The following is a 15,875-nucleotide window of genomic DNA, read 5'->3' on the forward strand; positions in this document are numbered from 1 at the left end:
CTCACAACAACTTTAATGAGAATGAGGTTGAGAGGATGCACAGAACTGGAATATTTGGCTGAATTTGAGAGTCAGAATCTAAAATTGTTCCCAAACAATGTTTGTCAAAGATAAAAATCCAATTTCACATAAGTGCAAGTTGGCAAAGAGCTTCTGTCTTGATAGCCCATTTGGTTAGCCCAAAGCAATGTTATTTGCTCTCGTCATTTTTGCGCTTTTTTGATCAGATTGTTTCTGTCACTGCTAGAGGATAGTCTTACAGAGACCAATGTCTAATTTGTGGCAATGAATGGAGGCTCCTGACTGCTGATCTGCTTATATTTTAGTTTCCAACTTTTAATTTTTATTCACATATCCCCATGACAATTTGTGTTGTGACAACCCCAAATGGGTGGGGTTGCAGGTGTGTTTGTCTGTGTTATTTTTCTTCCTTTTGTTTTCCCAGAGCTAACATCCTTATTGGACTCAGGTGTGTGTGGCTGCTTGGAAGGCGTGGCCTAACCATCAAAGTCACCTGAGGCCTCACCCTCTTTCCCTCTCTCTCTAGCTCCCTTCTTGGCCTGGTTCTGAATGATTGTGGCAGGATTGTTGTTTGTTGCCCCAATGTGTTGGGGAATAAACTCCAGTGCAGACATTTATCTACCTCTTGTTGTTTTATTCTTGTCAATCTGTGACAGCATATACCCCTGGGTGTAACTGTACCCTTCTTTGGGAACCTAGGCCATATGCAACTGTACCGAAGCAAAACAAGTAGTTACCTGTCCAACAGAAAGAAGCAACCTGCATCAATTTTCAGGCCCCTCAGATCCTCATTTGTGCTTGATATTTCTGTGAACGATGTCACGTGATGAGTTTGCATGCATCTGATTGGTTCTTTCCATTTGGACTGAATGGCAGGAATTCTCAACAGAATTGCAGACTCCACCTTTAAGGCGTTTGTAATGGAAAAAGATTCATTTTGCACAGTAATAGGCAGGTGCACCACAAATTTTTACTGAAGTAGAAGTACTGTTACTTGATTCAAATTATACTCAAGTACAAGTAAATAATTCATAAAATACTCAAGTACAAATAAAAAGTTCAATTAAATCTCAATGAAATAGTACTCAAGGTAAAAGTTACTAGTTACTTTCACCCCCTATGTTTATTTTTGGTAATAAATCTTGCCATGGTTCCCTTGCATACAGTAAACATCTCATGTATAAACTTAAAAAGGAAGAGACAAAAACTTGCGCAATTGGAACTTAAATATTTTCCACAAAGGCATCTGTATATAAAAAAAAATTTTTTGTCAAAATGTAGTAAAAAAAACAAACAAAAAAACACAAATTCTCAGCCTCTAAAAATGGCTAAATTTAAAGTGGCTGGGTGTTGATTTTGGCACGATTAAGAACATATGAATTATGTGATGTCAGCATGAAGAGACTATAAAACGGGAATAAAAAAAAATCACAAAAAACGAACTATTTACTATTTTATGGTTGGGTGTAGAAATGTAATGAATGACTTTACTTCTTTTAAAACATACTTAAGTACAAGTAAAATGACTGATTTAGAAAAACACTCAAAATAGTAAAACAATAATAAAAGCAACTCAATTACAGTAACGTACTTGTATTCTGTTACTTTCACCTCTGACAAACACATCATAGGCTTTTCACTAAAAACTACAAACTTAAAAATGTTTGGTGAGGTGGACACATGCTGCTTTTCCTTGTGGTGGGTGTCTCACTGCATGGTCTCGATGGCAGCTAAAAGTAGTTAGTCTCAGTACACGTTTTTATAAATGTCAATTACACAAACCCATGTCTGACACCTGCCTGTGGTGCCCCCCCAGCTTGACTTGTAGCATCAGGCAGTCTCTGTTTCCTCTGCAGCAGAACTGTTTTAAAGATGGAGACTGAGCACCTGCCCTCGTGCCTGATCACTGTTCCCAGCAGCTTGCTAATGTCAACCTGCCTGATACGCACAGCAGGATGGGGCTCCGAGAAAGCAGCAATTTTCCGCTGCATGCGAATGAGACTGGAGAGCAATCTGCTGGCCTAAGAGCCTCATAATCAGCACATTATTATCAGGAGGGGGTTCAGCACCGGGTGAGGAGGCAGGGAAAAAAATAACCCGACAGGTAACGATTGATGTCACTAAAATAAGCCCCGAGTTGAGGTGATACGATGTTCGACAGAGGAGAGATGGGGAGAAATTAGCACTTGTGGAGTAAAAGGATACACAAAAAAAAATACAAAACAGAAGAGTCAGTGCCAGCTTAAGCAACGAGCAGCATGAAAAGGTGAGTTTGTTTCCCACTGACAAAGAACACAACCATCTCTTAAAGGCACACCGTGGACTTTTTGACCTAAAGAGTTGACCCATATGAGTTGTTTTAAATGATTCCTCAGGCCAATATACAGGGCTTGACAGTATCAAGGGCTTCCCTCTTGAAATACGACTATGTATGAGGGGGGGCGACAACAGCGGCGAGGCCAGGAAGTGGGTGGGGAGCGCCACCGACACGGAGAGGAAGGCAGAGCGCCGGGACTCCAGTGGTGGGAGAGGAGAGCGGCGGTGGCGGCTGCTCCTCCAGCCCATACTGGGCGCAAGCCCAACCCCGCTACGCACCCCAGCCCGACCGACCCAGCCCTTAGAGCCAATCCTCATCCTGAAGTTACAGTTGCATACTGTCTGCATACACAATCAAAATAAAAAATATATATTTTGACTGCAATATATATATATATATATATACACACAGACGGTGCTTTGAAACTCAGCATGCACCACATGCACAACCCTGATTTACCCGCATCTCAGACATGCCCATCATTGCTCTGTGCTCAACCTTCCCTTTAATCATTTGTCTCGTGATATAGATGACATTCACCATGTGGTGCATTCAAAGAGAGGAAAAGCTTCCTCTTCCACTTGATGTCATTCATTCATTAATGTCTACATGCTCTGATCCTATCTAGTGTCACAGGTGATGTTGGAGCCTGTCCCAACTGTCTGCATCAGGCTGATTATAAGAGGACCACATGGAAGAACAGAAAATCACACACTTTCACTCTTATTGGTGAATTAGAGACTTTAATATCCTGGCAAACATGCTTTTGGACATGTGGGAGGATCATTTCAGCCCCAGAGTTTGTGAAACTGTCACGAAAATGGCTTAAAGCTGATATCCGGAGTTTCTGAGAAACGTCTCGATGTCCCGCCCTCAACAGCCTCACTTCCTCCCACTGCCTCTCCCAATCTACCAGAAGCCACGCCTCTACTTTTCTGCATGCGCATCGCGGAACACAACAAGGTCGCATTGGGTCACATTGATATAGGTCTATGGGTCAGGTAAGAGCCAAAATCATATTTAACTGTTTGCTGTTGTGACGCGCGGCCTTGTTTCCGTGCACAGTTCCGCATTCACTTTGATTGACAGTCTCAAAAACAGGAAGTCGAAGCCTATTGGCTGGGCACACTCTGCTATCATTTCCATTTGTATAGGGGTCTATAGAACAAAGGAGGGACTTATATACATGAATGTATATGAATGACCACCGGCAGTAAACTATAGTAAAAGACCAGTTAGGTTTATTTTTGCATTTCAAAAGAATCATAGATAAACATAGATTTCTCAGAAACTCTGAATATCAGCTTTAATGTAATGTTTTTGACTGCATGACATAACTTGTTTTCTTAATCTGTGGCACACGTTTTGTGCAGCTGCTTGGAACGACTTGCAAACCAATGTAATGTATGTCTATAGGATTTAAATCACCTTTGCATGAAATAACTTCCAATCTAGACACATGGGTTTGAAAGTCTAAAAGAATGCGAAATTGTGTCGGCTTACACGAAAATGGAGACATTCAGTTTCATGACATTGTCACATTTCCCCGCAAGATCATGTTGATAATTTGGGATATTTTGAGTGTACTCTGACTGTTGGACTATTGGAGACGGTGCAAGGACATCACCCAAAAAGTCAAAAAAGGGACATTTTGTCCATGACCAATATCTTGTACAAAGTATTAAAAAAATTGGGAGTATTTTAGTGGTGGGCAATGGTCCCTTTTCTTATTTTGGGGGTGGGCAACTGTCCGGTAGCAGGCATATGTCCAATGATCTTAATAATGTTTTTTCATTTGTCAGACTTGTTCTATGCATTTTATCTACTTTTACATCTTTCCTTGGGACCTGTCAATCATCTTAATTTAATCATGTTTATCAGACTTCTAATTTTCAGTGGTTATTGAAAGGATTTTTTTGGCATGTTCTTCTTGTTGCCCAATAACAGAACACTTTCAAATCAATTTCAGTTCTTTAGTTTTAGCGGACATTGATTGGCCGTCTGTTTTCCCAAAACATTGTCCACAAATAAAGAAAAATGTGTATTTTCTTACAAAATCATATGCTTGTGCACCACAATTGCTGAACATGTCCATTGCACACACTGCTTGACACTCTGCCACCCATTTCACACAGAAGCCAAGGTTAGTTTCCTGGTTCAATCCAGGAAACACTTAACAGTGTTGCAGCTTTCTTCTTCTTCTTTGAGACAAATATTGGAAAGTATTGTGTGATTTTTGTGCAACATTTCTTTTCTTCGTCTATATATTATCTCATATTCCAATATATGAAAAAAATTATTTGGTAGAAATGGCTTAGTAATCTCAATTCTATGTGCTAAAGTAAGAGCCAAAATAGACCACCTGGTGGCTATTTTTGGTCCATGGGCTGCATGTTTGAAACACCCAGAGGTAATTCTTCCTACTTGACACCAAACACAGAATAAAACCTAACAAAATCTCTAATCCAGGGTTTACCAGCCTTTCAGAAACTGTGAACAACTTCATACGTGCTGTACCAGTTAGAAAAGCACTTCTTAAATGCTGAATGATTACGGTTTCTCGTTAATCAGAGGGTACGATAATAAGAAAGGATAGCAGTAACTTCAAAAGTTAGAAAATGTTTATCACCAGTAGTAAAATATAAAAGCTCATTTCTGTGAATTTGCATATTAGCTAAATATTTAGTTTCACCTGTGACATTTAGATTTAACATTTAAAGTTTACATTCAACATTTAGATTGAAATTTAACATTAACATTTATATATAACATTTATATTTAGATTGAATATCTATCATTTAGATTTAACATTTGTATTTAACATTTAGATTGAGATTTAACATTTACATTTATATTTAACATTTATATTTAGATTTAATATCTAACATTTAGATTTAATATTTAACATTTAGATTTAACATTTGTATTTAACATTTATATTTAATATTCACATTTAACAATTAGATTTAACATTTACATTTAACATTTGTATTTAACATTTAGATTGATATTCAACATTTAAATTTGGATTTAATATCTAACATTTTGATTTAACATTTGTATTTAACATTTAGATTGAGATTTAACATTTGTATTTAACATTTACATTTCACATTCATATTTAACATTTAGATTTAGATTTAATATCTAACATTTTTTTTTATTAAACATTTAGATTTAGATTTAACAAATATCCAAAATTTCACAATAATTGCTGTAAATCTGGTGAAAAGTAGCATTAAAAAAAATTCACACGTTTTTTAAATGTGGTTTGTTGCTAAATGTTGCAAAAAAAATAAAATAATAATTGCTGTTTATTTTAGCATGCGCAACACATACGTAAATCAGATTTTAGATAGAACTCATTGTGACTAGAGCTCCTGAGGGCACCTCACGTGGTCCATGCGGACTACCTGGTGCCCGCGTACACCATGTTGGTGACCCCTGGTCTAATCTTTGATCAGATGTGTTGTTATCATCCTAGAACACAGCAGCTGTTCAAACCGATCACATCTACTACTTTCCGTCGCATGGTGGCACTGGTGTGAAGCACTGTTTGCTTCGTGTAACGTCGTTGCACTTGCTGTTCAATTCTAGTCTGGGAAATTATTAATTGATTAAAAATAATAATAATAATATCAAACTATGTGAACGTAAGGCCAGGGAGCAGAGGGACATGAGGCAGAGGCTAAACGTGGAGCTATTTTCACACTGAAACATCTGGGAAGTGGACTCTATGTGGCCAGAGGAGCTCCAACACAACACAGTGGATAGGGGAACTTTACCTTTCCCCTGGAATAAATAATTCATGCACTTTTCCCCCCTATTATTATTATTATTATTATTATTAGAGGAATCTGGGCTCTGCACTCCTCTTTAAGCAGTCTGGGTTTTTATTTTTATAATTATAATAATTTTGGTTTCTCTCTCTCTTTCTCTGAGATTATTCAGAGCTGTGAGAAGATGATGTCAACACCCCGTCGCGCACTCCTGACAGCCGAGCAAATTCAATTGGACTGACTCCGCCTCAGTCGTGCGGGAAAAGTCCACGGGCTTCCCGCAGCGGGCGCGCGCACCTCTCACGGACTCCGTCCACAGTCCTCCCAGTGTCACCACTAAGCGAGGAGCACCTGGAAAGCCCCAGCCCCAGCCCCAGCAGCATCAGCAAGAGCAGGAGCAGCAACATGTTCCCAGCGGGGGGACGGAGCCTCCGCACCGGGGGCTGGCCGGTGTCACGGAGCGTGGTTGGAGGTGGACAGGTGTGGGTCTCCTGTTGGATTCTGCTCTCAGTGACTTGGATGTTCGGTGTTCAGGCTCAAGGTAAGAGATCATGGTGTTCATTTAAAGCTACACGGTGCGTGTGATGAGTGCGTTGATTTAAACCACAACATTGCGCTCCTAAAAGTCTGCGTAATGGATGATTTATACTGGGATGGTTGAAGTGCAAGAGGAAAAACTGTGTAAATTTGTGATGGAAAAAAAAAAAAAAAAAAAAAACTTGGGGCAAAATGTTTTTTCTGACAATGAAATAATATGATTTTAATTTTCTTCATAGATGAGGAGGAAACTAGTTCAATATGACGTGGCGATGTGTTCTCAACATAAGGAAACCTGAATGCATTGAATGATTTTTGCTGCCAAACACTTCAACAATTCATTCCCAGTTTGTAGACTTCACTAAAGTGTTCAGTTTGTGACTTCAAATCGATTCAATTTCGTTTCTTTTCCCTCTGTTCACATCTTTCCACTGATTAGTTTTGCTTTTTGGTCTCATCCTAATGTATCTACAGCATGACATTGTTCCACTGCAGCAGCAGTAGATTGAGGTGCTTCTTCTATTGCCAGCAGTGATCTTTACCAGTGGGCACGAGCACACGCAAGACCATCAAGTGTCTACTGGTAAAGCTATCGATTACCCAAATGGTTGAAAAACAAAGATAATATTGATGAATTACCGTTGTCGATTAGCAAACATGCCTTCAATGTAGAACTGGGAGTTATTTAAATATTCCTCATAGATGAGGATGGAAGTAGTTCAATCTGATACGGTGATTTGTTCTCGACATAAGGAAACCTGAATGCATTGAAAGATTTTGATGCCAAATACTTAAACGATTCATTCCCAGTCTTTACTCTATAGACTTCTTATGCAGGACCTTCACTAAAGTGTTCAATTTGTAACTTCAAATCTATTCAATATATTTATTTTCTGTCTGTTCACATCTTTCCACTCCTTTGAAATGCTAAGATCATTTGTTTTGCTATTTATCTCATCCTAATATATCTACAATGACATTGTTCCACTGCAGCAGTAGATCGAGGTGCTTCTTCTTTTGCCAACAGTGATCTTTTACTATTGGGCACAAGCACATGCTTGTGCTTACTGGTAAAGCTATCAATTACCCAAATGGTCGAAAAACAAAGATAATATTGATCAACTAGTGTTGTTTAATCGATTAGCAAACGTGCCTTCAATGTAGAACTGGGAGTTATTTAAATGCTCCTCTATGTCAGAAGGTGGCAGTAAAGAGCAAAATCCGGCTGCAATACTTGCACGTTTTCGTTTGATGGTTGGCTGATGAAGCTATTTGAATGTATAAAGTGTTCCCTGGCTCGAAATAATGTGAAAATCGCTGCTATCATCCTTAATTGCCTATCAGAGACGGCCATTAACTCATGAATAGAACAATATAATAGAGCTGTGAGGCGGGGCCGTGTATTCAAGGCTGTTTTAAACTATACCACTTTTCAAGGCCGTGCGCATGAGTATAGAAATAATGTCATGTTTCTTTATTCATGTTAAGGCTTGGCAGAGAAGCAGATACAGGCATAATCTCAACACTTAGCTCCTAGATCCGACTTCTCCCTCAACGTCTTGACAGTACATGACCCCTTGACCAGCAAGAAGATAGTCAGCGGATGCAGCATCTTTCAGTTGTCATGATGTATTTGTGCTGTTGTGATGTAAGACAAAGCTGTCATGTCTTGTTTTAGAACAGCAAAAAAAAAAACAAAAACAAAAAAAGACAGTTGTTTGACAGACAATTTCTTGAAGTATTTACTTCTGTAAGAGTCGGAAGAAGTCTAGTACAAGAGCTTTGCGGTCCTCTCTTAGAATCACAGACCTTGTTGTACAAAGGTAATAAAAGCAGCTTAATTCGTTTTCTTATTTGTCATGTCTTTGAATAGGTCGCATCGCTCTAAAGTGCTCCCAGCCTTATCTGAAAACAATCTCAAGCGTCTCTTATTATGCAGCGCACAGTTTCGTCGCGCTGTTATTAACATCCTTTTCTAAAACCAACATGTCTGGAGGTTATGAGGATCTGTCAAACACTTCTCGGCTACCTCACTTAGCTTCACCTTTTCCTCTCCGAACATGCCTGCTTCTCATCCTCGCAGTATGTGTTCTGGTCCCTGTGTTGTGCATTAGCATTGGTGAGAGATTCCTCTTCTGTCTGCCCTCTCTTTCATTTAAGAAGGGCCTCCTTTGTGCTGCTTTCTGTTCTTAAATGAAGACGCTGGCGCTCTGTGTGGAGGGAGTCCTCTGGCCATCCAGAGAGGTCTTGCACATCTGAAGAAATATCCCGTCCTCATGGGAGACCCTTGTTTGCAAATGAATGTCAGTTGCTTGTTCAAAGTAAGAGATGCTATAGTTATTCCCTAAGAGGGGAGGACCTCAGAGAATGTCAAATTAGGCGACACACCGGCACATGAGTTTCCCCAGGGAACCCGAGGTGGCATGTTGTTTTTCAGCCCGTTCTTACAAAGGCTCCTGCTGTGTTTAGTACAGCTGGCTGCTCCACTGCACAAGACGATAGATGATAGATCCATGAGGGAACCTTTCTACATGCACCTCCCAGCTAGCCATTTTAGGACTCATTTAGATGTCTTCTTTGAAATACAAAGTACAAATATGCATGGTTTGGTCTTTCGTCTTCTTCCTCCTGTTGCTCTTCATAGCCCTCAATGCTTTCACAGCATAGATCTGTTTTGTTAGTGCCTGTGTTTCAATGTGCATCCGTGTGTTCTTGCTAGCGTTCACACTCTTTTCTTTTGAGCTTTAATCTCGATAGCAGCATTGACATTCTGCCAACCAGCAGCTGCTATAATTTTCTGGACGTACGTTATTATGCAGCTTGACAGCTGTCAGCCATTTCCAAATCTTTAAATCTTATGATAATCCAGTATGCTTACCAAAAAGCATTTGTTTGAAACACTCTGAATCCTTGTGTGATTAAAACTCCCCTCTCAAAAGTAGGCAGCGGATCATAATTTGTCAGTTACAAACTGACACACATGCAAAGCTTGGAAAGATAGAAAAATCAATGTGCACGAGATTAAACACCATCGAGAGAAATATTAATACAGCTTTAATAGAATCAAAGGCATCCCCAAAGACTGATGGCAAACCTAGGTTTCTGAGCACAATGCGCCACCATAAACAAGAGAAAGCTCAATTACTTTTGCTTGTATGAAAACTAGTCCCTCATAATCAAATCAGTGCTGCTCTAACCTCAGGCAATCGGCTTTCAAACATGAGATGAAATCCCTCGATCTTAAGGTGATGGAATCTAAACTTGAAGCACTTTGATAACCACATACGAGCTATTTATGGCTCAGTGACATAAGAGCGTTATAACTTCTCAGCTGCCTTTTCACAATTACTGCATATTATGACAGATGTACCTCCCCGTTTGGCAAAAAGCACACAATTAAAGGTCTTCATTTCCCCAGTGAACAGTTGAGGAAATTTGGACCAAACACGTTTTCTTTGTAATGTAGCTCATGCCAAAAACCAGCTAGTGGCGTACGCTGCCTCTCGGCAATGTGATGGTAACCTGACTTCCAAATTCTACTGCTTGTAAGTGTCTTCCTCAGCATCTGCTTTTTTGCTTCTCATGCTTAGTTTGCTGACAAGCTGCACAGTGAAAAAGTAACCAAAACTGAAAATAGTAAGGTAACCATATCCATTACAGTGCTGAGTTTTAAAGCAGAACTAAAAAAAATAATAGGGGTGTCCTGATCCGATATCGATATCGGATATTGGTCTGATATTAGCCTGAAAACGAACTTTTCCCAATTAATTTTTTATTTATTTAATTAAACCTACTGTTGCTGACTATTAGTCTCTGTTTGAGTAACATCACTTGATCAAGCCTTTTCTAACATTCCACAATACAAAACAAGTCATTATTATTTTAGTATGATTCATGCTGATATCGGATCAATATCGGTATCGTCCGATACACAAGGCTGCAATATCGGTATCATATTGAAAATGAAAAAGTTGTATTGGGACATCCCTAAAAAATATTTTCTTTGTTGCCAACTAGTTATTTTTTGTTTCGATAAATTTAAGTTGCACTTAAAATGACAGAAAGTCAAAGTTGTGGCGAATTCAGAATCGTACAATTCATATGATGAAATTAAGATTTTGAGCTCTACAAGCAATAAATTGTAAAAATTACAGGCTTTGGTTCAGCATTGTTTATCATTCATTTGTCATGAACTCAATTGTTTTTTGTGTTTTAATCTCAATATATAAAGTAGCCACCATTGCCCCAATTAATGCTGTGTTCAATGAAAAAAAGAAATGATTAGGTTCGGGCCATGTTTAAAGTTATTCACACTCTGAAGTTTTTGTTTAACCATTTTAACAATTATTAACTGAGGATGTAATAAATCATATGCTCGTAACAACAAATGTGTGTTCTCCTCCGTAAGGATGTTAGAATTATTTAAAATGAGAAAGTTTTACTTTTTTCTATTACTTTATTCATTAGGTGTTTTGCATTTCTCCTAAACTGATGAAATGATAATGGTAAAATGCTAAAAACATGGCCTTCACATTCCAATCTTAATCACTGAGTTCAAAATTTCACTTACATGGAGTTTCATCGCTTGTATGCATCCAACACTTAAAAAGTCCTCTGATTACAAGAATGTAAAAATAGGCCAACCACTCTTTAAGATATTCTTTTAAAAACAAAACTATACACTATAACTCTAAGTGATGTAGTCATCCTGTTGCACAACAAACAAATACAAAACTGACAAACTCACCTTTAACATAATTCAGTTCAACCTCACATAAATTGAATAAATTGTGTGGTTAAAGCTCACACAAGTTAAATAAATACAAAAAATTAAATAATATATATATATATATATATATATATATATATATATATATATATATATATATATATATATATTCAGGTGGCGATGTCAGGGCTCTACGTAACTTTCAAAGGTCACTTGTCATGTAGGGCATCCAGTCTACTTGCCAGAATGTTCGATTTTGGACTCCTTGGTCAGAGAAATCGTTCTCTGATCCAGGGGGGCTCGATAAACACATAGTGGTTTGGTCGTACTGGGCCTAGCGGCTCTGCTCCGGCCGAGCTATGAATAAGTAAAATTTATTTTGACCTGCCATGTCGGGTAAGTTAGGAATAATGATAGCTTGCCACACTATCATTTTCCCTTGCCAGTAGCAAGCGGGCAAGTGTTAATGTTGAGTCTTGAATATTTAAAAAGTTGAAAACCTATCCCTCAAAAAAGATTGTTAATGAAATAACCTTTTTATGCTTTTAATAAACTCGAAGGCAGGTTCTGTAAAATGTGAAGAAAAAACAGGTAATGTAGTACAAAGGTCTGGAAGATACTTAAGGGCGGTTTCTTGACTTCTTATGTATAATAAGAGCTACGTTTTTACATTCCTGTCTCACTGTAAACAACTGATGGAAAGTTCTATAAAAATGTGCTAGAGTTAACAATTTGCAAGTTACACAATAAATGTATATTGACAACTTTGCAAGTGAACTCACATGCCTTAGTATTTGGCTCTGGGTTAAGGCCACCCACATGTGTGGAGTGAAAGAATAATGCAACGTAACGATCCATTTAAATCTAATGCAGTATTATTATTATTATTATTATTATTATTATTATTATTATTATTATTATTATTATTCACTATCACTACTACTATAGAGATGATAATTTCTTTAAATTTCACAGCACTATTTAAGTTTATACGTAAGGCTAGGCTTATTGAACTATAACTTAATAAAAAATGGTTGAATGGACCATCACAATTATCAAGATAAATAGATAAAGGTATTGTTGGTGAACAAAAACTGTCATCTCCACCTTGTAGTCTGATTTAATGCCATGCAAAATAACACTCCGGCAGGAAGTGTTATTTCATGTTGGAGTGAAAAAATCTTCTATATATATATATATATATATATTATTTATTTTTTTAAAAAAATGCCAATCATTCTTCTGCATTAATGTGCACTTTTGACATTGTAAGCACATATGGATTCAAACACAATAAATAACAAAGCAATACAACTGTTGATACCTGTGGATGTCACTGGTTTATTAACTTGTACTCTTGTGAACTAGCTAACAACTAAACAACAACTAGATAATTCGTTACAATTTACCACACATTGACTCTTCAAAATGACAGCCACATCACTAACTGGATACTAAAGAAATAACATTGCATGGAGATACTGTAAAAGTAATATGATCCATTTAAAAACCCTTAACTATTCACTCTCATGACGAAAAACGTTTAAGAAATGAAATACTCAACCAGGAAAGTCCTTGAATATGTGCGTTGGAAAACCTTTCATATCCAAACTCAAAGAATTGAGTCAAGCCTTAAATATAGAAGTTAATAAAGACAACGTTTAATAATACTTTACAGAACAACAAACCAGTGACTTTTGTGTTTTCTTTTAAGGCTTGTACTTCATAGTTTTCTTTTTTAATTGTGTGCTTCGTTCATCAAGATGCAAGATCCTGTTGGTAAATTAGAACATGGTGATGTGCGCTGCACAGCTGAAACAGTTGAAGTGGAACAATGAACAGGCAATGATCTTTGCCCTGTTTCTGAATTAAAAGTATTACGTTAGATTAGAAAATGAAGAAAACACAAGTGTGCCACAAATGTGTCTAAGCATGACAAATGATTGTAATCTGGGTTATTGTTTAGAACAATGCGGCCGCTGCACTGTCAACTGTATTTGCTTCAGGAAACCTTTAATTGGCTCAGTTGAGCAGCAAACCTGCATTTATACTCCATAATAGAAATGTAATCAAATTAAATTGTTCTGCAGGCTTTTGGCTTTCACCCCCTGCCTAGTATCGGTAATTGCCATTTGCCCAAAGGGCTGTTATGAAGGCCATTTGCATGGGACAAGGATTCATATTTCTTCCATTGTGTTTTGTTATTGTTGTAGTAATTATTACTTACAATAAATGACTTCATTATTTCTGGATGTTTTGGTGCCAGATTATTTGAAGTGATATTTAAATCTTTGTAATGCTACAATTCTACAATTTCATTTAGCGGACACTTTTGTCCAAAGTGACGTACAACACAATCATTGAGTGTTTAATATTTTATGTTTTGAAACGCAATTTAGAAAAATTACCAAAACTTAATCATCCTCATTTGCGAAACAATTCCATGCCAGAAGCGTAGACACGTAACCAGCTAAAAAATGATCATTTGTATTGTATATTGTTTCATCGTTTTCCTACCCAGGGAATTTGAATAATGTAAATAAATTAGAACAAACTGCCAAACCCCTGAAGATATTTAGGCTTTTTTTTTATATAAGAAGAGTCTCATGGTTATAAATTGTTAAAAAATGACTTTTAAAGCGGAACAGTTTTCCACGTGTAGGTGCTACAGAAATGAATAAGAGAAGGAAAGTATTTTTGGATGGCTGTTAAGAATTTGGTGTGCGGAAAAAAAGCTTTGAGCATAATTTTTCTTCCCACACACGGTGAATCAGTGAAAAAGTTTCATTTCCTTTTCTCTACCTATACCCTGGGATTTGATTGTATTGTATTTTTTGTGTGTAACATTTTAATATGCAAGTATATTTCATGAGTCAAAGGGACATCGACGCATCCAGGTAAAATAAAATTATTATATTCTATTAACTTCCTAGCATTTTTGTTTGCAAAAGGAGGTAAGCAAAGTAGTGTTTTTAAGGATTTTGGATACTTTGGTGAGAAAAACTACCTATTTGTTCAGGAAATGTATTCACTTTTGCAAAAATATAATGTTTTTACTTGTGGGTGGGAATGTGTCAAAGCCGAGTACACAGGCCGGTTGTTGTTTGTTTTGGTGGGACCAAATTCAGCCTCCAGATGGTGTCCTCTATGTTGTTTGCTGATACAGCAGTAATCTTCTTGTTAAGTCTTTGGTGTGTTTGGGGTTGATTTCACTTTCTTAGACTAATGAAGTTATGCTCATTTGTTAGTTTTACTGTCATAGACATTGAACACATGGCAAGATTTTGCACCATATCAAATTTTACATTTGAATCCTAGTTATTCATATTACTTGGAGTGTTGTTCATCTAACCTGATCTGGAAAGTATTAAATGGCAATTTTTGATGGATGAGGCAATATTTTTTCCTGTGTTGTGTTTGTGGCAACATCTTTTTGAGACCCCACACTAAAATAAAAGCTTTGCACTCTGATTCAGTGCCTGGACGAAGGTCGAAAGTGGAAACGCTTTTCTGCAACGCACTTCACTTTGTGCAAGAAGAGCACTCAGAGCGCACAAACCTCTACCAAGCTCCAACAATCCTCTTTGCCAGGTATTGGCAGATGTCTGGATCAGTGATCCTGATCAAGGAACTATGATCAGTCAAACTTTAAAGGCTTGGAAGAAAATTCTATCCTATTAATGATGATACAGTTGGTCCAAATGTACTATATGGGCACCCCCATTTTTTTTAAAAAAAAAAAAAAAAAAAAAAAAAGAAAGAAAAATATTAATGAAATTTACAATACAGATCGGATTCAGATGAAACTTGCTTGGGTTATTAAAAAACCAAGTCAACATTACCGAGTCAAATTTCATAAAGATCGGTCAATTATAAACTTTGCCAATGATGATAGATATTAGGGATTTTTCGATTTTGGTTGAAACTGATCCAGAATCCGAAAATCATCCATAGCGTAAGATCTGGTTAACATTTTGTGAAAATTTGTTGAATACTTTAAAACTAGGGTAGGCGATTTTCTCCAGATACACTTTTTAAGTTTTCTTATGTGCTCTGTAGCAGTGAACCGTTTTTTTTAACCAATCACGTCTATCTGTCTCCCTGCTCGTTCTCGATCCCTCGCATGCACGAGCTCACACTGAAAGCGTGTCACCGCTGACAGAGTTAAAACAGAGTTTTCGGTCATGTTTTTTTAACATATATAATGGTAAAGTTTATTGTTTACTTACTGCTGCATGAGACAACAAAGTTTCTACACAATACAAGCGCGAGCTTCGGTTTGTTTCTACAGCACCTGTGCGCATGCATGTGAGTGAGACGGAGCACAGGGGGGAGGGGGAGGGGGGTAAAGGCGGAGCCATCAGGGAGGCTACATTGAAAATCGCCTACCCTACCTTTAATTTAGGAAAAAATAGCCCTGTTTTTTAATTCTTACATTTTTTTTTTATCCAAATAGAGATATGTTTTTTTACGTTGCGATTGAGGAATATGA

General features: G+C 37.5%; 1 protein-coding gene across 1 annotated transcript in view; it reads left to right on the forward strand.

The window, feature by feature from the left end:
• Positions 1-6,340: 6,340 nt before the first annotated feature.
• Positions 6,341-15,875, forward strand: part of sdk2a (sidekick cell adhesion molecule 2a) — a 123,949-nt gene continuing 114,414 nt past the window's right edge. Inside the window, 1 exon segment of the mRNA XM_028455098.1 lies at positions 6,341-6,658. Coding sequence (XP_028310899.1) covers positions 6,523-6,658 — 136 coding nt within the window. The 5' untranslated portion in view covers positions 6,341-6,522.

This window comes from Gouania willdenowi, chromosome 8 (assembly GCF_900634775.1).
Source record: "Gouania willdenowi chromosome 8, fGouWil2.1, whole genome shotgun sequence".
Lineage (NCBI taxonomy): Eukaryota > Metazoa > Chordata > Actinopteri > Blenniiformes > Gobiesocidae > Gouania > Gouania willdenowi.